The sequence below is a fragment of the Ochotona princeps genome, chromosome 14 (genome assembly GCF_030435755.1).
Source record: "Ochotona princeps isolate mOchPri1 chromosome 14, mOchPri1.hap1, whole genome shotgun sequence".
NCBI lineage: Eukaryota > Metazoa > Chordata > Mammalia > Lagomorpha > Ochotonidae > Ochotona > Ochotona princeps.
In genome coordinates this window covers 4,669,275-4,696,457 of record NC_080845.1, presented here as the reverse complement: position 1 = coordinate 4,696,457, position 27,183 = coordinate 4,669,275, and the positions used below count along the sequence as shown (strand labels likewise).

General features: G+C 54.1%; 2 protein-coding genes across 6 annotated transcripts; one reads left to right on the top strand and one right to left on the bottom strand.

Annotated features, from left to right (window-relative positions):
• Positions 1-454: 454 nt before the first annotated feature.
• Positions 455-15,031, bottom strand: GOLGA2 (golgin A2). Of its 5 annotated transcripts, none has more exons than XM_012929350.2 (27): positions 14,857-15,031; positions 13,389-13,514; positions 12,574-12,654; positions 9,147-9,254; positions 8,823-8,866; positions 8,649-8,712; positions 8,228-8,284; positions 7,995-8,075; positions 7,174-7,212; positions 6,905-6,967; positions 6,729-6,822; positions 6,497-6,603; positions 5,648-5,706; positions 5,220-5,361; positions 4,473-4,562; positions 4,268-4,375; positions 4,038-4,125; positions 3,319-3,665; positions 2,976-3,089; positions 2,243-2,488; positions 2,071-2,146; positions 1,791-1,873; positions 1,371-1,589; positions 1,179-1,281; positions 995-1,101; positions 758-911; positions 455-675 (listed from the first exon to the last, which is right to left on the bottom strand). In XM_012929350.2, the coding sequence occupies exons 1-27, from the start codon at positions 14,935-14,937 to the stop codon at positions 461-463; spliced, it is 3,096 nt and encodes a 1,031-aa protein (XP_012784804.2). In that variant the 5' UTR covers positions 14,938-15,031; the 3' UTR covers positions 455-460. The 5 variants fall into 5 exon arrangements, with proteins under 5 accessions (XP_012784804.2, XP_058528386.1, XP_058528385.1 ...); XM_058672403.1 differs by lacking the exon at positions 14,857-15,031 and adding an exon at positions 14,492-14,797; XM_058672402.1 differs by lacking the exon at positions 9,147-9,254 and having other exon boundaries at positions 14,857-15,030.
• SWI5 (SWI5 homologous recombination repair protein) lies at positions 14,959-23,625 on the top strand. The gene is made up of 6 exons (XM_058672848.1): positions 14,959-14,994; positions 15,084-15,349; positions 15,633-15,681; positions 19,650-19,771; positions 20,704-20,798; positions 23,334-23,625. The coding sequence occupies exons 1-6, from the start codon at positions 14,959-14,961 to the stop codon at positions 23,396-23,398; spliced, it is 633 nt and encodes a 210-aa protein (XP_058528831.1). The 3' UTR covers positions 23,399-23,625.
• The last annotated feature ends 3,558 nt before the right edge of the window (positions 23,626-27,183 follow it).

Below are 27,183 nucleotides of genomic sequence, written 5' to 3'. Positions count from 1 at the left end.
CTCTCCACCCAGAAACCCTCACCCAGGACTTTCACCCGAACTTGCCCTTGCGCAGATTTCCTCACCCAAAGTTGCCCTCGCCCAGATACCCCCAACCAGATGCCCTTGTCCACAATGCCCCTGCCTGTTCTAAGGGCCATGTAACTGCTGGCCTAGTTGACGAAGGCCTTTAAGGATGGAGCTGCTCCAGTTGACAGAGGTCTTTAACGATGGAGCTTGCGAGAAGGAGGTCACCAGGAGCCCCTGAGGATCCTTCAGAGGAACCCTGCCAAATAACTTAGGACCCCTTGCCAAGATAACAAAAGTGGCAAGGGGTCTGTAACTTTCTCTCCCCGTTAGGGGTCTTAGCTTGCTAAGGGGGGTAGGTTAACTTGGAAGGAGTGACAGAGGAAAGGGTAGGGGTCAGGGATGGAGTGACAAGGACTGGGTGGGTTGGGGCTGGGCTGACGGCGTGTGGCGTTTAGACGATCATGATCTTAACTTCATCATGTTCGTCAGCCCGGTAGAAGAAGGGGATGCAGGGGGTGGCGCCCAGGCCTGGGCGCTCCCGGGGGTTCTGGATCTCCTGCAGCAGCCGCATGATCTGCTGCGCAGTGGGGTTCTTGGCAGCAGCATCTTCCCCGGCTTCTCCATGCACCATCTCCTCGGGGTCAGTGAGGCTTACCTCCCGAAGATCTTGGGAGACAGAGAAAGCTCTGAGCAACCTGCTGGGCTGCCCACCAGCCTGCCCACTCCCCCTCAGGGCACCTCTCCTCACCAGCCTGCTGGGCAGCAGCCTCCGGGAGGACTGGGGAGCCCTCAGGGGTGGGTTCACTGGGAGGGCTTGGGACTGTGGCCACCAATCTGCTCTGCCACTGGTCGCGCTGGCTCACCAGCTGTAGCACCAGTTCCTGCAGCTCCAGCAGCTTGATCTGGAGGGAGACGTACTCACTTAGCACCCCCGGTGCCCTTGGCCGTGGCCTGTGTCCTAGCAGGTGGGGTCCAGGGGCCCTACCTTCATTTCCTCTTTGTCCTGGGCCAGGCGGCTGATGTACTCCTCCTTCTCCCGATGCCGCTCCTTCAGCATTGCCCTCTGGTTCTGGTAGAGGGCGATGTATTCTCCTGCGGAGATGGGGCAGGGACAGAGCTCAGCCTCAGGGCTTGGCGCTTTCCCCCTCACCCCAGGCCCCCTGGCTCACCAATGGTGTCCGTCTCCCCAGAGAGCTGGATACAGCGATGTTCTAACTCCTCCACACGCTCTCGAAGGTCCGCCTTCTCCTGCATCACCTCCCGGAAGCGGTGCTGGGGCCAAGGTCACGGGTTTAGAGGTCAGGTGTAACTGGTCCTGTCCCTACCCTTCCTGGCCTGTGGTGGGAGACACCTCCACTCACCTGTAGCTTCTCCATGGACCCTTGCAGGGCCTGGTGGGTCTCCCCAGACACGTAGTCACCCCTGGTGTTGGGGACTGAGGTCCTCATTTCTGGCTCCCTCTGGGATAGCACCTCCAGGCGAGCCAGGCGTTGGCAGCGTGCCTTCTGCTCCTTCAGCTGCCCGCGTAGCTGGGCCTGCTGTTCCTCGGCATGGGCAAGAGCTGAGTTGAAAAATGCCACCTATGGGCAAGAGGAGTCAGAGTTAGCACGTGTAGGTGCGATGGTGTCTGACCACTGGCTCCCAGCTTAGGTGTGAAGCCAAGTAAAGGGCAAGTTGGGGGGCAGGGAGGGGGCGGGATATCCAGCTCTAAGGAGTGTCCAGAAGTGAACACACAGGCAGGCAGGAGAAGTGGAGAAGGGCCAGAGGACAGCCTGGCTTACCAAGGCCTCTCTGCTCTCAAGCTCCTCCGGGATGGTCACTTTGGCCTGGGGTATCTCCTCCTCCTCCTCCTCTTCATCACCCCCTGGGGAAGTGGCAGGGGGCAGTCAGACCGTCCAGTAAGAGAGAGATGGGCCCAGGAGGAAAACTCAGGGACCACTTCTGCTCAACGCCTCCCTGTGTGACTTGGGGCCCTGGGGCACGCCACCTCCTTCCCCAGGCTGTTGCTTCTTCCCTTCATGCCCCCAGCCCCATCCCCAACCCAAAGCCAATTTCCCTCACCCTCTCCAGGGAGGCACAGGAGACTCAGCTGGGCTTGCAGCTGCTGGTTCTGCTGGCTGGTGGCTTCCAGGCGTTCCTGCAATCAGGGCCGGGAGGTCTGAGAAGGCAAGAAGGCGGCAGGTTCTGCCCAGCCCAGGGGTTAGGGGAAGGACTTGGTCAGCAGCTGGCTCACCTGGGTCTCCTGCAGCTCCTGGCGAGCAACCTCGATCGCCACCTTGCCCTGTACCTCCTCATGCTGCAGCCGGTCCAGGACCTGTGTCTGCAACAGCAGCTGCTTGTGCAGCGCCTCCTTCTCGGAGTTCAGCTGTTGGTAGGCAGCCACGTGCTGCTGGTAGGCGGCCACATACTGCTGCAGGTGGGCCAGGTACTGGTCTCGCTGCTGCTCCAGGTTCTGAGCCTCCTGGCTCTTCAGCTCCATCTGGGCAAAGACCCCAGGCAGGGGGTGGGGGTGAGCGGCAGATGAGATGAGAGGAAGTGGCAGCTCACTTCCAGGTTTGGGCCCTTCCACTGGTGGTACACAGAACCCCATGCTACCGCCCCATAACCTTCTTTCCCACGGGCCAGACAGCAAAAGCATAAGGTGTTTAGGGCGTGCTCAGGCCTAACACTTCATATGCATGATCCCATCTAATCCCTAACGCCTCCATGAGGAAGCAACACTGGTCTCCTTTCTCACTTCAGGAACCTGGAGGCTCAGCAGTGTGTAGCACTTGCATTAACTCTGGTGCTGGTTACACACCTCTCGCTGCCATGACCATGTCCAGGACTGGCAGGAGCCCAGGGCTACCCTCCTCTAAGAGGCAAAGAGCAGGAGCAATAAACAGCTGACATGAGGGTCATGCCTGCCCTCGGCAGAGATGTGCCCCAGGCCCCGCCCCCTGAGGCCCAGGCAGGGCTGGCTGTACCATCTCCTTCAGTTCGCCCAGCTTCTCCTGCAGCTGGCCCAGCTTCTTGGCCAGCTCGTTCTTCACATGCTGCTCAGACTGCAGTGAGCTGGTGAGCTCCATGTTGTCATTGGTCTGCATGAGAGATGAACAGTTAGGGGCCGCCCCCAAAGCTGCTGGAGACCCCACCACTGTGTTGCCCACCTTCCACATGGCAGGGAGGGCTGGCAGCAGGCTGGGGAATCAGCTGCTTTCCTCCAGCAGGGTCTACCTCCCCCATGAGGTCTATGCTGTCCCATTTTGACAGGCAGGAAAACAGGAGGGCCAGAGGGAAGCATTTGGCCCAAGCAAGGCCTCCACGCACCAGGCGCACGAAGCCGTTCTGCAGCTCGGCCAGCTGCTCCTTGAGTTCACGGTTCTGGGTGAGCGCCCGGCTGATGGTGGTACGGTCGTTCTGCATGGTTTCCAGGATTTGCTTGCGCTCTTCGGCTTGGTTGTCCCACAGCTCAGACTGCAGCTCCAGGTGCAGTAGCCGCTGCTCCTGCTGCTGGTTCAGGCGGGACAGGCCCTCGTTGTCCCGTACTTGGGCCTGGAGCTGCTCCGCCAGGCTTGCCAGCTCCTTCTGCAGCTTTTCGGCCTCTGCCTGCAGCTGCTGCTCTGTCTCCGACGGCCCTGCAGGGAGCGCTGGGGGCTCCAGGGCAGGAGACTCCACTGAAAAAAGCAGTTGCTGTCAGGGATCCTGCTCCTCTCAGGACTTCCAGGGGACCCCCCCCTCTCCTTTCTTGCCTTAGCTCCAAAGGCTGCACCCCCCACCTCCCACCACGCTGGCTTTCAGCTAATGATTGTTCATACTCAAATGCTCACTCATCCTGCAGCCACTTTCACAGAGGGTTCCTGTTTATGTTCAAGGTGAAGGCTGGCCATGGGCATGACACCCCGTGAGGCTCAGAGAGGTGACAAGACTTGCTGTCCCCTGGCATGGACCTCCTTTCTCTCTGCCTCTATGCCGCACCCTGGGGTACTCTAAGCAGCAGTCCTCAGCACTCAGATACCTGCTCCCAGACCACCCCTACCCCTGCTTACCAATCTGGCTCCTGAGCTCGGCCAAGCTGGTCTCCAGCTCCTGCACCTGACTCAGGCTCTGCTCCTTCTCCTCCCTCAGCAAGGACATCTGCCCAAGGCGCAGAGCAGACAGCCATGAGTGGACAGGGCCACCTCCCTCTGCATCAATGCTGCCACCAAAACCCAATGCACAGCCATCTCACACACGCTCAGATAGACCCAGCGTCCTAACCACCGTGCGTCGGCCTCACCTGGGCAGACATCTGCTTCATCCTTTCCTGCCACATGTTGCGCTCTTCCTTCAGATTCTCCACATACCGGTCTCTGTCCAGCTGCAGATTTTTCTGGATCTCCAGTAGCTGCAAGGATGGGCACCATCCCTGGTCCTCACCTGCTCCTTGCCACCCACAGTTACAGTCCTCCTTGCACAGGCCCCCTCCTGCTGCCAAGTCTCACCTGTCCCACACGGCTCTCCAGGAGGGCCCGCTCCTCCATGGCCTGCTGAAGCTGCTGGTTCTCATCAGGGACTTCAGTGCGGCTGGAGAACTGAACGGGGAAGGACAAGTTTAGATGTGGACAGCACCCCCACCCCCTGCCAGGCAGGGTCACCTAAGAGTTCAAGTTTTGGTTTGGGCCCCAGAGGAAGGAAGGAGACTACCAGACTAGCCACGTGAGTGTGACTTATGAAGGGATGGTTGTGGGGCAGGTATGTGGTGCTATGGTTACACTGCTGCTTGGGATACTAATAGCCACAGCAGAGTGCCTGCTTCCAAGCACAGCTACTCGACTTCCCGTGCGGCTTCCTGGTAATGCACAGCCTAGGAAGCTGAAGGTGATGGCCTAGCATGCACACGGAAGACCCGGATGGAGTGTCAAGCTCTGCCTTCAGTCTGGCTCAGCCCTGGCTGCTGCACGCATCTGGGAACTTGTGGACAGAAGAGCGATCTCTCGCTACCTCTAACTGTTGCCCTTTGCCTTTCAAATGGAAACTGAGATGTCTGAAGAACCGTCTTACTGAGGTTCTGATTCCATAGCTTAGGCAGAACCCCTCTGTGTAGAATCCTAGCAGTTTCTGTAGGATTCTGTGGAAGGACCAGAACAAGGATCCCAAACTGCAGTGCTTGGTTGGAGGCTTTCCTACGAGTCCCTGGAGATGGTGGCCTGCGGGCTAGGACCGGGCCTCAGCAGCCTGTTGCCTCTCACCTGTTGTAACAGCAGCTCTGACATCTCCAACTTCTTCTGCAGCTCCTCTGTTCCCAGCTGCAGGGTCGCCTTCTCTTTGAGCAGGACACGGAGCCGCTCCTCCAGTTCGGAGTTCTGCTCCTTCAGATCCTCGTTGTTTTTGCTGTGATGAGAGGTGACAGTGAAGAAACCACAGGGCCTTGGTGACCTACTCCCTTGTCTTGGTGCACCTCCACTGGGCCCTGGCTTTGGAGGGGTCTCCAACAATCAAGTGGCAGCCCAGAGGCAGAATCTGAGCTCCCCGAGGCCATCCCATGAGCTGGTGACACAGGGAAGGCTGGAGCTTGGATCTCCACAGGACCCAGCCTGTACAGCCACCTCCTCCTCACGTTCACCTGCACTAACAAGGGCCCCACTCCACATTCCCCACCCCGCCTCTCCCATCCTACTTGTTCTTGTATAATTCCAGTTTGAGAGCATCTCGCTCTTTGGTCAGCTCCTTGTTGTGCTGCAAACACAGAAAAAGCTAAGTCAGGCACGTGGCGGGACCAAGATGTGATTCGTGCACTGCGGACAACAGCTACAGGAACAATGCCATCATCCCCCTTGCTCAGCCCACAATGCCAAGGGACTGCCAATCCCTAAGAACTCAGGGCAGAGAGCTTGGACTCCCAGCTGGCTAGCACAGGCTCAGACACAGCAGGGTCCCCTGTTGTTGGCATCACTGTTAGTAGGGCCACCACTGAAACCCTTCCTGAGTGCTAAGAGCCCTGTTTGGGTCTGACAGCCACCACCAGGAGGCAGAGAGTGTTACCTGCTCTACAGAGAAAAAAATCCCACTAAGTGTCCTGGAGGTTGGTTCAGTGCTTGCCTGAGATCTGAACCTCCTGGTCCCATTCTCTGGGATGTTTTCCCCCCTCCTTGGAAATGATGCAGACATGGAGGGTGCGTTCATGTGGCCAGCAGGGACAGAAGTGAAGGGACTCACAGCTCCCATGTCCCTCTCCCTGGATGTGTGACCCTTTTCAGATCCTACACAGCCACCTCCGTGAGTGCCAACTGCCCATGTCTGCACTTCACAGCTCATCTCCTAGACCCTGGCCTCCAAGGCTCACCTGGCACAGCCACCCCCACCCAACTCAGCACCAGGCTCTTTGTCACCACACAATGAAAGTGGCAGGAAATGGTTGGCTCCGATTGTATCTAAGTCACTCCATGCTGTACAGGGGACCTTCTTCATGCTGATGCCCTGCTTGGGAAACCAGGTTGCTTATGGCTGGCCAAGCACCTGGGCTCACCTTGTCCGTCTGCTTCTGCTGGGTGGAAACGGCAGACAGGGTCCGCTCCAGCTCTCCAACACGCTGGCGGGAAGCCTGCAGGCGGCTAGCAAGGTCTTCCGACTCCCCTGGAATGAGACGGGTAGAGATGGAGTCCCAAGGACACCTCCCACCTCCCACCACACACACACACACACTCCTCCAGTGGCCAGTCAGGTGCGTGGCTAAAGGATGGGCGGGCACTCAGCCTCACCTGCTTTCTGCCTCGCTGCCTGCTGGGTGTGAGCCAGGGCTGACTGTAAGTCTGCCTTTTCAGAAACAAGAATCCCAATGGTCTGAATGTGTACCTTGAAAAGGCAGATGAGTGTTCAGGGCGTGAGCGAGGACCCTCCTCCAGGGGGCGTTGGGGACCCCACCCCATCCCCTCACCTGCAGTTGTTCTCGCAGAGCCCCCTGCTCCTTGGCCAACTTTTGCTGACATTCTTTCTTCTCCTACAGGAAGAGCAAAGGGGCATCCCTTACTAGGAGAGACAGAGATGGAATGATGGAGGCCTGCACTCCCAGGATGCCACCCATGGCCCTGGGCGTGGCCCATGGATAAGACTGGAATTTCAGGGGCCCTGTAGAGGTGGGATTGGGGTGGGAGTGGGATGCAGACCCAGCAGCCATGCAATAAGCAGACATGGAAATCACATTACTTTTTCCACTTGATCCAGAGTTTCCTGGTTCTGTTGTTTCTGTGGGGGGGAGGGGGGAAGAGTCAAAGGAAGGCGACCAAGGGCGCTCCCCCTTCACTCCCAGAGCAGCAAGGGGTGGCCAGGGGCCAGGGAAGCACTAGCAAGTTCTCAGAGCCTACAGGGACAGGACTGTCCTCAAGTTCCCAAGGAAAGGAGAATGTGGGTCCTTTTGTGTTTTTGCTTGAGATTCTCTTTGGGGGAACAGCAATGTGAATGTGCAGAAATGGGATCTGAGAGAACACAGATGGGCCTTCTGCTGAGTCCTGATTCAGAGGGGTGCATTTAGCACAAGCTACGCAGAGGTCAGGGACTGCACTGTATGCCTGCCATCAGCAGGGACACAGGGTGAGAAGCACAGACTGGGTCCCTTCTCCCTGAGGGTTATCACCCAGGGAGAGCTGAAAAGGCTTTGGACAGTTCCAGCTTAAGGCCAGGGAGGAGACGTGTTGTGCAAAATCAAAGCTAAAATCGGGCTGAGTCAGGGTGGCAATACAAGGCCCCTGACCAGCAGCACAGACAGTGTGCCACAAGCAGCCACGACCTTGGGGCAAGCAGGGTATCTGAAGCAGAGGAGGCGCAGAGGGCAGCCACAGGTAGAGCCATGCCGCATGCTCCATGCTCTGGGGTCCCCCTCCAGCTGAGACCTGGGCCTCCCGCACCCCCCATTTTCCCTTGGCACCAGGGGCCCCCACAGCCCCTTTCTTCAGAGCCCAATGGGGGGAAACTGGAGGCCAGGGTGGGCAGCATGAAATCGGAGGACCCACGCCACACTGGACTCTTACCAATTCCTCTATGGTGTTACTGAGTTGTTTGTTTGTTAGATAGCTGGAGTCCAGGGCTACTGCCAGCTCTTGGTACCGGCTCTGAGGCGCATGCAGAGAGGAGGAGTTGCAGGAGGGTTGAGGAAGAGGTAGAGAGAGCAGTCATTAGAGCTGGGGGGAGCTGTCTCAGCTGGCAGCAGGGTACCCAGCCCCTGCCAGGGGAGGAGGAGAGGGCACCCTGCAGAGCCACTCACCTCTAGATCCTTCATGTTAGAAGAAGTGAGGCCCTCCCCATTAATGTAGGATGTTGACTACAAGAGACAGGAGTTCAGACAGCGATGCTGTGCCTTCCCCTGCAACACCCACCACCCCTGCCCTCAGGACTTTAGCTCGCCCCTACCCCCCCCAGCCCCCTCCGGCAACTCCCAAGCTCTTCTCTGCCCAACTTGGCCTCTTCCTGCCATGGTCCTCTGTGCCAGCTTCTCATGGGCTCACCACCACCATCCCTCCCTTCCCATGCAATGTCACCTCCTCTAGATGGCATCCAGGGAGAAGACACGACCCGGCAGGCCCCACAATGCCGGGCAAGTCAGCGGGTCCCAGGATCTTCCCTGCCTCCATTGCTATACTTTTCTGCTCCCTACTCCCTTTCTGAGTCCTAATTTCCCTGGTTACCTCAGACACAAGACCGTTGAGTTGTTGTGAAAGTTGTCTCAAGCTCTCAGTTGATGACAAAGTCCTAAGGGTTAGAGACACACAGGTCAGGGCTGTAGGGAGAGAGAGTTCTGGGCAGTGGCCCATCCTGTAGCCCACAGGGTTGGGACTACCACCCCAAAAGGACATACTCACCTGGTCTCATCCATTAGGGCAGGAGCACTGTCAGCATCATTATCCTGTTGAGGAACAACAACAATAACAAAAAGGATGTGGTGATCATGTGATTTCCAGGAAGAGCACCCAAGACGGAGGGTGAGCCAGGCTCTTCCCAGCAGCCTTCCATTGCCGCAAGCCTCAAGGGAAAGCTGAGTCCTGGCCTCCCCGATCCCAGTGTAGAAAGGAACACAGCTGCCTGAAGACAGGCTATGAGATGGCAAAGGAGGTGCAGCTTCTTTGAGAAGGAAGATGGCGTAAAGGCATCAAGAGAGCAGTGGGCAGAGGCATGCAGGCACAAACCTGAGTTGACGCCATGCTAGTTAGACTAGCACCAGGGGAAGCGACACCGCCAGGAGGCACAGTGTCATCAGCAGCTGGTGGTGCAGTAGCAGTGCGATCTTTGGGCGCCTGCCAGAAAACAGAGCGGTGGGTCAGGGGCCGTGGGGCATGTAGACATGGGGCATAGAGCAGGCAGGATACACACTGCTGCGGCCAGTGCTAGTCATGCATGCTGGGAGCCACTGGGGAGGGGGAATGAGGATGGCTTGTCCAGGCTTCAGGACACACGGCGGCTTTTCAGGTGGGCAAAGCTCAGAGAGCAGGGAGGGTGGTGCTGTGTGACTTTCACGGACACTAGGATCTGGTTCTCCTTGGAGGCCAGTGAAGGCTCTGGCCTGGGACGGCCACTGCAAGTTACAGGGAAAGGGGACCAAAGGGTTCTAGAAAGCCAATCTGTGTTGCAGAGGTGGGGCTGAAGCCTAGGCCCCCTGCTGGGCAGAGCTCCTGGAGATCCAGTGCAGATCATGGCCAAGAGAGCCCTCTGCCATCTCCTGTTCCCCTACGCTTCTCCTTCTCCCACCCACTCTTGGCCGCAATCATCACTTCTGTTTCTCAGATTAGTGGCTTTTCGAGGAAAAAGGCTATTTGAGAATCTCTGTCTGCTTTCTAGAGATAAATGAAGCTATCCCATGGTCATGACCATCAACTCCCAAAATGCAGCCAGAAACCCACAGCAACAGGTCTGTTCTTTGACCTGGCCTCCTCGAGATCACGGGGCCACTCTCCTCTGGAGAATGAGGCTAAGCTTTAGTACTTGGGAGTTATTTTGAAGACTCTTTCTCTTCCTCAGCTGAACCCACTTGCATGGTCAGCCCCATCCGGCCTCTTGGAGCTCAGACTTAACTCCTGGTCCAAATGTTGGGCTCCAGAGACCAACAAATGTCAACAGGCCAGACAAAAGCAAAAAGCAAGGATGGTGTACAAGTGACGTTAGTGGACGGGCTGAGTGCAGGTGTGGGGCCGGTCAGCAGCACTCTCCGCTCTCTGGGCCCTGCAGGCCCAGCCTCTGCCCACCCAAACCTGCAGGACTCTGGGCCGTGCGAACTCTGCAGCCTTACTGTGACCATGGCCCCACGACCCACCACCCAGGGACATTGTTGTCCCTGGAAGCTGGTGTTGGCTTGAAAACTTCCACAACTCAAATCTATTGGGTGATAGCAGGCACTGGGCAGCCGGCCAGGTTTGGAACTTCACGGGTGATAACACTCCCAGCCATGGATCCAGAATCTTTTCACTGATCCCTAAGATTAGCCACAGGAGCCACGGGGACGTGGCAGAACAGCTCTCTGAGCAATCGGATTTGTTTTTAAAGGTCTGTTTGAAAGGCAGAGAGAGAGATCTTCCATCTACTGATTCACTTCCCAGCAGCCGGGGACAGGGCCGGGCTGAAGCCAGGAGCTCAGAGTTTCGTCCAGATTGTTCCTGCGGACTCTGGGGCCCAAGAACCCAGGCCATCTTCCCAGGCACATTAAGGGAGCTGGACTGGATATGGAGCAGCCAGGACTTACCCACATCGGATGCTGGCATTGCAGGTAGTGGCTTAATGTGCCATGCCAGACTGCCAACCTCACTTAGCAATTTTAAATATATGCAACATTTATTCTGTGAACAGCCAAATTAATCTCCAAGTCTGAGTCTTTGGGGTGAAGGTTTAGACCAGCAGTCAAGATGCCAGTTGAGAAGGCTTGCATGTCATATCAAGGTGCCCGGTCAAGTCTGACACCCAGCTCCACTCTGGCCTCTAAGCTCCTGGCTAATGCAATCCCTGGGAGACTACAGTGATAGCTCAGATAACTGAGCTCTTCCATGTACAAGGGAGACCTTGATTCAGCTCCCAGTCCCAGCTAGGCCCAGCCAGCCTAAAGCCTTTGCACTTCAGCAACGAGCTAGCAAACAGCTCTCTCTCTTTTGCCCTTCAAATTTCTAAAAGACTTTTAATTTTTATTAAATTATTTTATTAAATTATTTATTAAATGCTTTTTAGCATTGTTTGTAGCTAAGTATGGAATTAAAAAAAAAAAATCCATGGCCCATCCCATTTTCTCTCTCCATCATCCCTCATTTCTGGAGACACCGCCTCTGCTCAGGAGACCCGTGTCCTAGGCCTGTAGTCCTGGAGCAGAAGCTTCCTTGGGAAACAGTTACCAATGGAGAACAGGTTCAACTATACAACAAGGAGCAGGTGGGGAAAGATTCTTCCGGGTGAAAGCCAACCAGCCTCCCCAAAGGAGGAAAATGAGGCCCTGAGCCCCTAACCATTGCCGCAAGGAAAGCCATGCACACAGCTGTGGGATTCCATCAGGCCTGTGTCCTGCCCGTGACTGTACCACTTGGTCTCTCCTCCGAGGTAGGAACAGATGTGACAGCTGAAAACCCCTCAAATACAGCCAATGGTCCCTTTCCCCAGGCCTGACTCTGGCTTTAGCTCCAATACTCCAGCTTGGCAGATGGCCCTGGGGCAGTTCATTAAGGAGGAAGTGCCAAGGTCTCATCCGGGGGTTACAGCCTACCTAGCCCTGTATGCTGTGTGTTGCTCCCCCTCCCGCCCCAGGTTCTCTGCATCCTGACAAGGTACTCTATGACCTCACAATGCCAGCTACCACTCCATCTCTCCCGTGGCCTCTCCCTCTCCCCACATGGATGAGTGGTACCCACCTTTAATCTTCACACTAGCCTTAAATGCCACCTCTTCATACCTCAGATCCACCTGGCACCAAGTACCTGGTGCACTGCCACCTTCCCCCTTTCCTCTTCTGGAGGACTCTGCCATACCTCCCATCTCAATCATCTACTATCACCGCTGTTCAGCTAAGGGCCCAGCGAATATGGTTAAGCATCCAACCCGATTTTTATGAGCAATTAGGGACACAGTGTCCTGGTCACTCATCTGGTTAACCTCACATCCTTGTCAGGTTTCTCTGAGAAGAGAAGCTTCATCTGCGTCATTCTAAGTCAAGTTCATTTTCTCTGAACGTCTCTCAAACCAGAAAGAATTCACCAGCTTGAAAACTCACTAACTTCCCTTTGGCCTACATATCTTTTAGATGCCCTGAGAACAAGACTTAAAGGTCCTTGGGTGTTTTTAAACCTTTCCTGTGTTACCACTGTGCAGGGCATTTAGAAGCCCAAGTCCCACACACCTGCTCTGAAAGTTACTGCCAAATTACTTTTTACCTTTAAGCTGTGCCTCATTCTGTACAAGATGACAGAAGACATGAGGGCAGGAGGGTAAAATACTCAATTCAAGGAGCAGGGATGGAAGCGGACACAAGCAGGCCGAGGGTTAAAGGCAGCAATGTAAAATACGCCAGAGGCAGAAGATTTCCCTAAAGCAGACAAACCTGGGGGCATGCAAGCCGGGAGGGGGGTGGTCTCGGCACTACCTCACCTTGCACTTGTCCCATGGGGGGAGTGCTACCCCATTGGAACGGTTAAGGTCGGACACCAGCACCTTCAGGATGTCCTGAATCTACAGGAGGTGAAAAGGGGAAAACCAGGGCAGGGGAAGAAAGAGAAGTGGCTTAGAAAGAGTCCAGGAAAGAGGAGGTAGGGTCTGGGAAATGGATGCTGGAGAAGAATAGAGATCGATTACCCCCTGGGGTCCCCCAGGCCATCCTTCCAACCAGCCACCTGCTGCCAGCTGCCTTGCCAGAGAAGCAAACAGTGGGCAAAGTCCCCAGCCACCAGAGTCACAGCAAGTGGAGTCAACAACCCTCTGCAGCTCTTAGGCCCTCCCCCAAACCCACCCCCAGTCTTCAGAGCAACAAGGCTACAGCTAAGGTGGGAGAGGGCAAGACACTGTCCAACTCCAGCAACCTCTCACAGAGAAAACTGAAGCCCACTGCCTAACCCTAGGACTGCTCTCATTAGCCTGCTGTGAGGCTAAGGAGGAGGAAAACCAAACAGTAAACACGAACAACTGAACGTTTACAAGGCGTTGTAGTAGGGATTAATATCAAAACAAGAGACATCTCACAGAAGTTTCATGAAGCGAAACTACATTGGCCTCATCTACTTCACAGATGTGGAAACCCAGACGCAGGGAGCTTAAGCAACTGGCCCCAAATCACACCCCTAGCAGGGAGGCAGGATTCAACCCAGAATTCTCAACCACAATGACACTCCCTCCCACCACCTTCCCCCATGACCGCCTTGGTTACCCCCGCCCTGCTGCCCTGCAGAGCCTGGCCAGCCAGGACTTACATCCTCCGGGGAATGACTGTCCTCAGAGGGGCTTCTCTCCGGGCTGCTGTCATTTTTAAGCTTCTTCTTCTTCTTCTTCACTTCTGGAAGACCACCCGTACTATTTTTCTGCTGGTACTCTCGTAACTGTGGGAAAGAAACACAGTAAAGATTCTAGAACACTCTAAGACCTACACTCACATCCTACTTGACAGTTTTTACAAAATGCTCTCACATCTACCATTGGACTTCACATCACCAAAAACCCTTAGGCGGGTTAGTTAGCATGATGATTGGGTAAGGTCTAACGAACATGGCTTTCATAAACAGGAATACTATTGACAAGTAAATTCAGTTTCTAACTCTGGCAGCCATGGGTGGAAGTAAACCCAGAAAGGCAGAGGTAGAAAATTAACCAAGGTGTCATCAGGAAGCGAATGCTGTGTGGTTTGGAAACAAGACACAGGCTCCTTTCCTACATATTATAACTGAACCCCAGAAACCTAAAAGAAAGAGCAAACTCAAGCATATTCCAGCCAGGCATCTCTCACGGCCTCACCAATCTATGCCAAGGTTCTGAACCAAGCTACGGGGAGGCTCCACAGAGATGCCCCCCAGTTCTTCTGTGGCACCCAGATCACCCCCAGCTTGAAAGGCTGATGGGAGGAGGGTGGAAGGGGAAGATGGTCCAGCCATAAAGTTTGGCTGGCTAAAACCCGTCCCACAGAAGATACAGCAGTTCTTAACTCCAGAGGGCTCTTAAGATGAGGCCGTCAGTCCCAGTCATGCAATTTCAATTTCACAGCAAAAAACAAAACAACAACAACAACAAAAAAAACCTCAAAAAAACAAAAACCTCTCTGGAGGGTAGAAACCTGGCAGAAAACCAAACCATACACATTTTCCCACCGTCACCTGTGGGCATACTGGGGGCATTCCGAGCTCACTGAACAGGTGCACACACTTAACACTAAATTCTGGGAGGAAAGGAGGGTAGGAATGGGCCTTTGCCTACTAGGTCTCCCATCCAGGTGGAACCGGAAAGGGAGTGAAGACCCTTAGGCGACAGGATCGGAAGATCAAAGGCGATAATGACAGTTCCCAGGGCCATTCGGCCTACCTACATTCCACAGTGCCCTACCCACGCCCGAGTCGCCGCTCCGCCGAGGGGGAGGGGAGCACGGGGGCCCGGGACCCCGAGTCCTTGGAGCCTGGCGGTCCGGGGGAGCGACAGGCAGGAAGCGAGGAGCCCCGAGAAGAGTCACGGGCCCAAAGTCACCCAGGGGCGCCCAGCGAGGGCGGGGGCTGGGCGGCTGAGGGGCGGGGCTGGCTGGGACGCCCGGGCTGGGGACACCGGCCAAGGGGCGCCCAGGGGCGCGACCCCGACGTGTCTCGGGCAGTGGCTCACACCCAGGCCGCCGTCCGGCCGTCGGAAGGGCAGTGGGCCTGGTCCGGGCAGGGGGCGGGAGCGCGACCCGGAGCCTTTTACCTTTTTCCTGGCCGCAGCCAATTTGCTTTGCCGGGTTTCCTCCGACATCGCGGGGCGGGGAGGGGGAAGGGGGGGCCACATCACCACGATTCCCGGCAACCAATGCGAAGTCGCTTCCGGCAGCTACCGCGCAGATGTGTGACTGAGCCAGAAAAGGCAGGGTCGGGGCAGAACTAGGCGACGCTGTGTGGGCGGGCCTCAATCCTACAAGCCCATTGGCCACCGAGAAAGACGGCATAAAGAAAGGCGTGATCGAATCGTTGGGCATCTCGAGGCTTCAAAATGAGAGCTGCGCGCGCAGCTCGCCCCGAGGGGGCGGGGCCCAACTCTCTGGATGCGCGCGCAGCTTTCAGGGCTCGCTGGCTCATGGCGTTTGCCACAGAATTCTAGGGACCTGGCGGACCGCAAAGGCCGCTTTTAGGCCCCTCGCCCTGGACCCACCTTCGCTGCAGACGCCCCCGAACCGGGGACCTCGGACTCCAGGGCTCAGGAGGTGGGCGCGGGGATGCACAGCAGGGGGAAATTGTATCACTTCACAGTCCCTTTCTGACTCCTCCCATGTCCTTTCAGAAAACACCTCAAGGACCCCCTGAGAAGTCCTTTTAGACAGTCCCCGTTTCACAACCACCCCTTCCTCGAAGGTCCCCGCTCTGACCACGGAACCGTATCTGCCCCTTCCCGGGGTAGCACTCCTGAGTCCCATCTCCTGGCGCGCCCCTTGCGGCCCCCTTTTCTCTGGGAGGCTCATCAGCCTCTTCCCCACGATTCCTCTCCAGGACTGAAGCAGGACCCAGCCGAAGCTGCCGCGGGGCCTTCCGGTCTCCGGTAAGTAGCCTGCATCCCCCGACCCGGGAGTGTGGTCCTTTGCGCCCCCGGACCTTTGTGTTCCGACCTATGAGTGTGCCCCCCCACATGCTGTGAGGATGTCTGGGCCAGCACCCCGAATGTACCTGTACCCCCGCCACACTCACGTCCTTTGCTAGCCCACCTCCACCCCAGCAGCAGTCCACTTGGCGACTCCCCATCTTCATGACGGGGGCGGGGGCCTCCCCATCTTGCCCCTGCACCTGCCCTCCCCCCCAGGCTCTTGACCGCCTTCCCCTGCTGGTTCCTGTTCTCACACAGCCCAGCTCCTTGTAGGTACCGCTCTGGCAGCACCCCCAAGCTCAGTCTCCTCTCACCCCCTCCCATCCCCACTCAATTGCATCCTGAAAGACTTTGGAAAACAGCTGTCCCAACCAGCCACTTGGAGTAAGTGCCAAGAGCCACAAGCTGAAGAGCGTGAACAGGCATGAAACACTCCAAAACCAAATCCTTAACAGTAGGAGTTAAGTTCTCCAAGGGAGAGAAGGGAAACCTGGGCTTCGGATGCAAAAAGGGCTCCCGGGGGTAGTAGGACCAAAAGCAAGACTGGTAGGTAAATTGCAGTCAGTCCTGGAGACCTGGTGGAAGCGTGGGACTGCTTTTGTTGCTGCGAGAGAGAGCTTTGATACTGCCTTGGCTCAGAGAAATACAGCAGCCATGCTCTCTAAACTTCCTGCTGCGTCGGACTCTGCATAACAATATTCCTTTCTTGTTTGATTTTGAAAACAAGTGCACACACACACACACACACACTTCGTGGATCTGCATTGTGGCCTAGCAGGTTAAGCCCCAGCATCCCATTTGAGTCCCAGCTGCTCAAATTCTGATTCAGCCCTGACCTTTTTGTTTTTTCAAAAAAAAAAAAAAAAAAAAAAAGATTTACTTATTTTTATTGCAAAGGCAGATATACAGAGAGGAGGAGAAAGAGAGGAAGATCTTCTGTCTGATGGTTTACTCCCCAAGTGACCACAACGGCTAGTGCTGTGCTGATCCGAAGCCAGGAACCAGGCGCTTCCTCCAGGTCTCCCACACAGGTGCAGGGTCCCAAGGCTTTGGGCCATTTTCGACTGCTTTCCCAGATCACAATCAGGGAACTGGATGGAAAGTGGGGCTGCCGGGATTAGAACCAGTGCCTGTATGGGCTCCCAGGAGTGCAAGGCAAGAACTTTAGCCACTAGACTACCGTTCTGGGCCCCTGACCTTTCCTTGCTTTAAAAGATGGGCCCAGGTCTTTCCTCTAGCCCTTGACCCTTCACACCCTAATATGTAAAAAGTATAAAACAAAATTTATACAAATAAAAGAAAAATAAAAATAAGCCCAGATCTGACTGTTGCAGTCTCTCTATAACTCCGAAGCCAGGAGTCAGGAGCTTCTTCTGGGTCCCCCACATGGGTGTAGGAATCCAAGGATTTGTTTCATCCTCTGCTGCTTTCCCAGGCCATAAGAAGGAAGCTGCCTGGATGGGATGCTGGCACTGTAGGCAGAGGATTAGCCTGAGCACCACCATACAGGCCTCTTACCTCTTTTCTGATAGCAACAGACGCAGCTGCTTTTGATTTTTTTTTTTTGAAAGATTTATTCAGTTTATTACAAAGTCAGATATACAGAGAGGAGGAGAGACAGAGAGGAAGATCTTCTGTCCGATGATTCTCTCCCCAAGTGAGCCGCAACGACCAGTGCGCGCCGATCCGAAGCCGGGAACCAGGAACCTCTTCCGGGTCTCCCACGCGGGTGCAGTGTCCCAAGGCATTGGGCCGTCCTCAACTGCTTTCCCAGGCCACAAGCAGGGAGCTGGATGGGAAATGTAGCTGCTGGGATTAGAACCGGCGCCCATATGGGATCCCGGGGCGTTCAAGGTGAGGACTTTGGCCGCTAGGCCATGCCGCCGGGGCCTTGATTTTTTTATTTTTTAATTTATGTTTTATTTACTTAGTGTCCTGGCTGCTCCACTTCCCATCCAGTTCCCTGCTGTGACCTGGGAAAGAAGTAGAGGATGACCCAAAGCCTTGGGACACTGCACCTGAGTGGGAGACCTGGAAGAAGCTCGTGCCTCCTGGATTCGGATCAACTGCTCAGCTCCTGCCATTTTGTCCACTTGGGGAGTGAACCAGAGGACAGAAGATCTTTATATCTGCTTCTCTCTGTATAGATGCCTTCTCAATAAAAAGAAATAAAGTCTTTAAAAAAGATTCATTTTGGGCTCGGCAGCGTGGCCTAGTGGCTAAGGTCCTTGCCTTGATCCCATATGGCCGCTGGTTCTAATCCCGGCAGCTCCACTTCCTCTCTATCTCTCCTCCTCTCAGTATATCTGACTTTGTAATAAAAATAAAATAAATCTTTAAAAAAAAAAAAGAAGATTCATTTTTTTAAAGGTTTATTTGTTTTTTTTGGAGAGTCATATATACAAAGGAGAGAAGACACAGAGAGAAGAAGATCTTCTGTCTGCTGATTCACTCCCCCAAGTGGCTGCGACAGCCAATCCGAAGCCAGGAGCCTCCTCCTGTCCACCATGCAGATGCAGGATCCCAAGGCTTTGGGCGATCCTTGACTGCTTTCCTAGTCCTCCAGCGGGGAGCTGGATGGGGTGTGGAGCAGTCTGGATATAAACTGAAGCTTATATGAGATGCCACCCTTGCAGGCTGAGGACTGGCCAGTTGAGCCATTGCACCTGGCCTGATGTTAAGATTCTAATATTTAGTGTCTCAAGCGGGAAGAAACCCCATAAAACTTCAGGGCAAGGGGATCATAACATTTGAGGCGTTAACATTTTGGATAAGGTGGTTGGGGTGGCCTTTCAGGTCGGCTGCTGTGGGACTTGAGCTTTAGTGGCGGTCCCTGAGGAAGCAACCCAGGGGTTGGCTGTTTTCCATCATGTCTTGTTTGCTGTTGCATCCTATGCCAGTGACTGGCAGACTGCTCACTTGCTGTTTGCTGAATGACTGTTTGCAAGCCACGGACCTAAGAACAAACCATTCTCGCCTCAGTGTCTCCTTGTCTCACCTGCAGACAGATAATTCCGCATCCACAAGGTGAAGACTGGCTGTGGACATAGCTGCTGGAGGTGGGAAGGGCAGAAGTGAGCTGTAGCCCTGGGGCACAGGGTTTTGTTACCTTCTGACATTGTGAACCCATTGGCATTATAGAGTGTTTGGAGCAGATTACCTGGCGTCAGACTGGAGGCTAGGGCAGGCCCAATAGTTATGATTTGGCTGAGAGACAGGAAAATCCAAATAACAGAGGCCCCGGCCAGATAGCATAGCGGCTAAAGTCCTGGCCTTGAACGCACCAGGATCCCATATGGGTGCCGGTTCTGATCCCTGCGGCCCCACTTCCCATCCAGCTCCCTGCTTGTGGCCTGGGAAAGCAGTGGAGGACGGCCCAAAGCCTTGGAATCCTGCACCCACGTGGGAGACTGGGAGGAGGTTCCTGGCTCCTGGCTTCGGATTGGCACAGCACTGGCCATTGTGGCTCACTTGGGGAGAGAATCATTGGACGGAAAATCTTCCTCTCTGTCTCTCCTCACGTCTGTATATCTGCCTTTCCAATAAAAATAAATAAATCTTAAAAAAAAAGAGTCGTCAGGGACCCAAGCCTCCATCTTTTTCCAACACGTCTTCAACACATGGCTTCTGCCACCCTCATCCAAGATGGCTGCTCCTCTCCACATTTCACATTCTAGCCGGCTGGAAGGCGGAAGGCCAGGGAAAGGCCAGCCCTCACCCAGAAGGACAGTTCCCCGATGTTGTTGCTTGAGTACCACTTGCTAGGGCCACACTACAGCCCAAGGGAAGCTGGGAAGTGTAATGTTACTCTGGGGGTTGGGGGGCTATTACTAAGCGGAAGCGAGTAGCCACTGCCAGACTTCACACAAGTTCTGTATTGTGGGCAGCTGGTCAGCTTGGCCAATGACTTTTTTTCTGCCACCCAGCGACCATCCTCGAAGACTGGCCAGGCAGAGGGGATCACCGAGGACTCTCTGCTCCTTGACATTGAGAAACTAAAGGAGAAGAGGGAGCGGCTGGACAAGGAGATCTCCCAGTTAGTTTCTGAGTAAGTGCTCCTGGATTTCTCAGCATGGCTAAGGTAGCTTTCTCTTTTTTAGAAGATTTATTTATTTTTATTGGAAAGGCAGGTTTACAGGGAGGAGACACAGAAAGAAAGATCTTCCATTTGTTGGTTCACTTCTTAAATGGCTGCAACGGCTGGAGCTGAGCCAATCTGAAGCCAGGAGCTTTTTCTGGGTGTCCCACACGGGTGCAGGATTCCAAGGCTTTGGGCCGTCCTCCACTGCTTTCCCAGGCCACAAGCAAGGAGCTGGATGGGAAGGATGCAGCCGGGACACAAAGCGGGGCCCATATAGGATCTCAGCATTTGCAAGGGGAGGATTAGCCAATTGAACCATCATGCCAGCTATTAAGGTAGCTTTCAACAAGTGCCAGCACAAACCAAAATTCAGCTCAGCCTAGGAATAGGACTGTGCTGTTGATAGGGTTCAGGACATTTCCACAAGCTCCTGCCCAGGCAGAGTCGCAGGCTGGGCAGGGCCTAGCACCAAGACTGGAAAGGATTGAAGGCTTTCGCTCCCCATTCTCTCAGGGATAACATCCCCTACCTCTGCTTTGGCTGCACATAGACTCCATTCTCTTCGTGCCACTGAGAGAACTGGCTGTCTCGAATCCCTTGTTGCAGCCGCCTACACAGACCAAGCAGCCTGTGGGAGTCGGTGGGTGCTTAGGTCCTGTGCTCATCCTACGAGTCTCCAGCTGTGGCCAGGGGGAATGGGGGCTGTGCCATGCCTGCCTGGGGGTTCCTCCCAAAAGGGCCTGTCCATTTGGCAGGAGTCATACCCTGCTGTGGGTGTAATGAGAGTGGACCCCATATTGCGATCACAGCATCCCCAAGGCCTCGTGCCTTTAGGCAGAGTTCTCATCTCTTCCAGAACTTGGCTGCTCACAGTTTAACCTCTCCATCCCTCATCCTAGAGGCTACAGTGTGGACGAACTGGAGGACCACATCTCCCAGCTCCATGAGTACAATGACATCAAAGATGTAGGGCAGATGCTGTTGGGCAAGCTAGGTGAGCCTCAGTCCCTAGGGGCCCCCAGGGCTTGGGGATCATGTTGCTGCCCTCTAATGGGTTGGACTTGGCTCTGGGGCTTCCTAACTTGCCAACCTTCCCACCCTTCTCAGCTGACCTGTTCCTGGAATTCACCACCCCCTCTTCTCACAGCTTCTCTCTCCAGCCACCAGCGAAGCAGCAGTATAGCTCCTGCCTCAGTTCCTGGGTTTTTTCCCCAAATGAAGAGCCTGCTTTGGGGCTGAGGACAGATTTGAGTAGGACTTGGCCACCTGTTAGACCATAGTGCAGGGTCTACTCAGACATAGATGCTCTCTGTGCCTCAAAGGGCCAACTGGCTGATGCAGAAAGCGCGGCTTAAAGGAGAATTTCCTTCTTTGAACAGAATCTTGCTGTCTGAGGGCTTTAGCCAAAGCTCAGACACTGTTTGTCTCTACTGACTGACCATGGGGCTGGCCCGGGGTTAAGGAACTGGGCAGAAGCTCTTCAGCCTCTCCGGTCCCATCCAGCCACGGGGTGGCGATCTGCCCAGCAGCCGGGGCCTGCCCAGCTCCAGCCTTTCCCTCAGCTTCATTAGAGGATGGGCCCCAAGGGCTTGGGGGCAGGGAAGTAAAAACAGGGAGGTAGAAATGGAGGAAGTGGAAGGTCAGAGCTCTGGAGAACAAAGGAGCTTCACCTACAGCCCAGGAGTGCCAGCTCTTGGTGGGTAAAACCCAGCTGAGTCATCCCTTCCCATGACCTGGAGCTGGTAACCTCTCCCTTTCAGAGCTTCTGTCCTAAGCCAGACCCTCAGGGTGCTGGGGAAGCTGCAGTGAGTCAGGTGCTTTAAGATTTTTTTTTTAAGAAATTTTTAAAAATTCTTTATTACAAAGTCAGATCTACAGAGAGCTAGAGAGACAGAGGAAGATCTTCCATCCGATAATTCACTCCCCAAGTGACCGCAGTGGCTGGTGCTGTGCTGATCCAAAGCCGGGAACCAGGAACCTCCTCCAGGTTTCCCACGCGGGTGCAGTGTCCCAAAGCTTTGGGCCATTCTCGACTGCTTTCCCAGGCCACAAGCAGGGAGCTGGATGGGAAGCGGAGCCGCCGGGATCGGAACCGGCACCCATATGGGATCCCGGCGCGTTCAAGGCGAGGACTTTAGCCGCTAGGCCACGGTGCCAGGCCCAAGATTTATTTTTATTGTGAAGTCAGATATACAGAGAGGAAGATCTTCCATCCAATGATTTACTTTCCAAGCAGCCACAACGGCCAGAGCTGAGTTGATCCAAAGCCAGGCACGTACAGCCTCTTCCAGGTCTCCTACACCAGTGCAGGGTGCCAAGGGTTTGGACTGTCTTCAACTGCTTTCCCATGCTGCAAGCAGGGAGCTGGATGGGAAGCGGGGTTGCTGGGATTAGAACCAGTGCGCATATGGGATCCCAGGAGTGCAAGGCAAGGACTTTAACCGCTAGGCTGCTGCACCGGATCTAAGTCAGGTGCTTGACACTGTTCCAACGTGGCTTCCCTCTGGCATTGGGGTAGAAACGCTGATGAATAAGTAAATGAGTACAGCTGGTTCATTATCAAATGTGGCACATGTAAGGAAGAACACATGGCAGAAGAGCTGAGAGAGGAACAAGGTAACCCTTGAGAGCCAACTAAGATGGTCAGAGAAGGCTTTGAGAAAGCTTTAAGAACTCTCACTTGGGCCTAGCGGCTAAAGTCCTCGCCTTGAATGCGCTGGGATCCCATATGGGCTCCGGTTCTAATCCTGGCAGCTCCACTTCCCATCTAGTTCTCTGCTTGTAGCCTGGGAAAGCAGTTGAGAGTGAACTCTCCCTGCAAGAGGAAGGGGCAGCCACGTTACGGAGGTTGTGGGGTGAGGCTGCCACTTGGGCCCTGCTACCCTGACAGGTGTACAACGGGTGTGGGAGATGATGAGTTCACATTTTAAACGAATGACTGGCTACCATGTGTGCTGCAGGAATTCTAAGGGGGCTCCGTTGCACTCTACATAGGGCTATTTGGGGGAGAGGTGACTTGGTCTAGCCGAAAGACTCCAGGTCCCACGTTGAGGTACCTGGATTTCAGACCTTGTTCTAGATCCTTACTCCCAACTCCTTGCTAATGCAGGCTCTGGTGGGCAGTAGTGATGGTCACCAGCAAGGGACATTGGAATTGAGCCGTGTTGAGTTCCCGAATCCTTCCTTTGGTCCAGCACAGCCTGGGACCATTGAGGAATCTGGGGAGTAAGCTACAGGGTAAGACCTGCCTCACGAATAAATAAAGCCTAAAAATAACTACTGGGTGAGGGTTCAGGGACTTCTCGCCACGCAGGTGTTGCGCACAGTAGCTGGAAGCCGGGCCAGCTCAGGAGCCAGCGATTAGCGTGGGGTGAGCAAACCAGAGCAAAGGGGAGAGGCCTGCAAGGAACAGCAGGATGATGACTGGCCAGTCGGGTTCTGGTGTGAATTCAGAGGTGTGAGTCGCAGGTGGCCCAGGGCTTCGGCCGGCCGCCTCCCTTGCTGCTTAGTCCTCCTTCTTGTCTTTCAGCTGTGATCCGAGGTGTCACCACCAAAGAGTTATACCCGGAATTTGGCCTGGACGTGAATGATTGAGCAGAGGGTCACTGCGATGTGTCCACTGCCCCACAGGCACAGTGAGAGCCCAGCCAGGGCACCTGGGAGGGTTCCAGGGAGAAAATGCCAGAAGACTTCTGAAGAGCCCAGGTGGAGGCAAGAGGCAACCTCAAGAAAAGGGGGGAAGGGAAAAGGAGATGTTCCCCGCTCTGGGGCTTCTGAATAGCCCGGTGGTACCTGTGCCCAGATATGTGTGGTAATAGTCAGTAAATATGAGCCATTGCTGTGTGACTCTGTACACGGATCTTTTTGTTTGATGGTAAGAGTAGCGAGGGGGGCGGGGAGAGAGACTGAGACTGCTTGCATGTGCGAGACCTTGTAGCCCCTGTCTCGGGTGATTGACAGTATAGTATGGGGAATTGGTGTTCTCAGTTTTTTTTATAAGGTTTATTTAGTTTTTATTGGAAAGGCAGATATACAGAGAGGAGGAGAGACAGAGAAGAAGATCTTCTGTCCGCTGATTCACTCCCCAAGCAGCTGCAATGGCCGGAGCTGTACCGATGATCAGGAGCCAGGAGCTTCCTCCGGGTTCCCATGCAAGTGCAGGATCCCAAGGCTTTGGGCCATTCTCGACTGCTTTCCCAGGCCACAAGCAAGGAGCTAGATGGGAAGCGTGGCCGCCAGGATTAGAACCGGCGACCATATAGGATACCAGCACATTCAAGGTGAGGACTTCAGCCGCAGAGCTTTCGCACTGGGCCCAGTTTCTCATCTCACAGATGAGGAAACTGAGGTAGAGTGACTTGCCCAGGGCGTGTCAGGCGGTAAGTGGCAATGCAGGGGTTTAGGGCCGAGCCTGCCTCTGCAGCTTAGGTTTGCAGGAGTGCCTGTGTGACAACTGGGAGTGAGCAAAATCCCAGTTTTGTTTCAGGGTATCAGCACTCCATTCTTGGGGGAAAAAAAAAAGCTTAGAAGTAATGATTTCGGGCCCGGCGGCGTGGCCTAGCAGCTAAAGTCCTCGCCTTGAATGCGCCAGAATCCCATATGGGCGCTGGTTCTAATCCCGGCGGCTCCACTTCACATCCAGCTCCCTGCTTGTGGCCTGGGAAAGCAGTCCAGGACGGCCCAATGCATTGGGACCCTGCACCCGTGTGGGAGACCTGGAAGAGGTTCCTGGTTCCCAGCATCGGATCGGTGCACATCGGCCCGTTGTGGCTCATTTGGGGAGTGAATCATCGGATGGAAGATCTTCTCTGTCTCTCCTCCTCTCTGTATATCTGACTTTGTAATAAAAATAAATCTTTAAAAAAAAAAAAGTAATGATTTCTTCTAAACGTGAGCCACCTTGATTGCATGCACAGTTCCTTTCACAAGATTGCCTCTCCTAAGTCATGTGCAACTTCCTCAGACCCTGTCAGGCTAGCTCTAACTGGCTGCAGCTTGCTCAAGCTTTAGTTTTCTCCTGTATTTCCTTCTTCCTTTTAAGGAGCACTCTAACCAGTCTACAGTAGGACAAAACTTTTTTTTTTTTTGGAAAGGCAGATATACAGAGAGGAGAGAGAGAGAGGAAGATCTTCCGTCCGATGATTCACTGCCCAAGCAGATGCAAAAGCCAGAGCTGAGCCAATCTGAAGCCAAGAGCCAGGAGTTTTTTCTGGGTCTCCCATATGGGTGCAGGATGCCAAGGCCTTGGACCATCCTAGACTGCTTTCCCAGCCACAAGCAGGGAGCTGGATGGGAAGTGGAGCTGCCAGGATTAGAACCGGCGCCCATAAGGGATCCCGGGCATGCAAGGCGAGGACTTTAACCACCACGCTATCTCGCCGGGCCCAAAACTTTCTTTTTAACCACATAGCTTTTTTCTCCTACAAAAAGCTGTTTTTATCATGTGTCCAATAACTTTTCTTACTTTACTCATATAAATGACCAAATTTTAGAGAACTGCTCAATTTGCAAACACATTGTTTTTGTTTTTGTTCCGAATCTCTGGTAAAGCTGAAGGAGAAAAGCTGTGTTTCTAAGGGAAAAGTATAACATACCTGTTCTTAGATTGTAGCTCTTATTTATTTATTTAATTTTTTTTCCATTTATTTTTATTAGGCAGATTTACCGAAAGGAGAGACACAGAAAGATCCTCTGTTCACTGGTTCACTCCCCAAATGACCTCCATGGCTGGAGCTGAACTGATCTGAAGCCAGGACAAGGAGCTTCTTCTGGGTCTCCCACGAGAGTGCAGAGTTCTAAGGCTTTGGACCTTCCCTCCACTGCTTTCCCGGGCCACAGGCAGGGAGCTGGCTAGAAAGTGGAGCTGCTGGAATACGAATAAGCACCCACATACGATGCTGGCTGTGCAAGTAAAGGATTAGCTTGTTGAGCCACCACACTGGCGCTATTCAGTTGGTTGCTTTTAAGCCTAGACTATTGGCCACAAACCATGCAAAATGGGAACCTGGTATGATGGCTCAGTGGCTGAATCCTCACCTTGCACTTGCCAGGATCCCATATGGGCATCGGTTCATAGCCTGGGTGCTGTACTTCCCATCCAGCTCCCTACTTATGACCTGGGAAAGCAGTAGTGATGGCCTAAAGCCCTAGGACCAAGCACCCTGAAGAAGCTCCTGGCTCCTGGCTTCAGATTAGCTGAGCTTTAGCTGTTGCAGCCACTTGGATAATGATCCAGCGCATGGAAGAACTTTCTGTTTCTCCTTCTCTTTGTAAATCTGCCTTTCCAATAAAAATAATAAAAAGACTTATTTATTTTTTTTTTAAGTAATTCTTTTTTTTTTCTTAAAGATTTATTTATTTTTTATTGGGAAGTCAGATATACATAAAGGAAGAGAGACAGAGAGGAAGATCTTCCGTCCAATGATTCACTCCCCAAGTGACCACAACAGCCGGTGCTGCACCGATCCGAAGCCAGGAGCCAGGACCTAGGCCACAGCACCGGGCCCAGGATTTATTTATTTTTATTGCAAAGTCAGACATACAGAGAGGAGGAGAGACAGAGAGATAGATCTTCTGTCCGATGATTCACTCCCCAAGTGACGACAGTGGCCAGTGCTGTGCCGATCCCGAAGCCAGGAACCAGGAACTTCTTCCAGGTCTCCCACATGGGTGCAGGGTCCTAAGACTTTGGGCCGTCCTGGACTGCTTTCCCAGGCCACTAGGAGGGAGCTGGATGGGAAGCAGGGCTGCTGGGATTAGAACCGGCATCCATATGGGATCTCAGCGCTTTCAAGGTGAGGACTTAGCCGATAGGTCATGGCACTGGCCCAAAAGTAAATTTTTAAAATATGTAAAGTAGGGCCTGGCACAGTAGCTTAAAGCTAAAATCCTCACCTTGAACGCACCAGAATCCCATATGAGCACCGCTCTAATCCCAGCAGCCCCGCTTCCCATCCAGCTCCCTGCTTGTGGTCTGGGAAAGCAGTTGAGGACGGCCCAAAGCCTTGGGACCCTGCACCCACATGGGAGACTCAGAAGAGGATCCTGGCTTTGGATCAGCTCAGCACCAGCCATTGTGGCCACTTGGGGGGTGAACCAGCGGATGGAAGACCCTCTTCTCTGTCTCTCCTTCTCTTTGTAAGTCTGCCTTTCCAATAAAAATAAATAAATCTTTAAAAAGAAATTATGCAGAATTCTCTGCAGATGCATAATGTGGGTCTATCACCTTGAGATGCTAGCACATGTCTGAAGAACAGACAAAACCATTTAACAAGGGATTGTACACAAAGTTGGACTCAGTCCCACTCCACCTCCTCCCTGTTGCTCATGTGTGGCTGAAAGGGTTTGACACTGACTCTGGTTGCCATGCACGTCCCTCT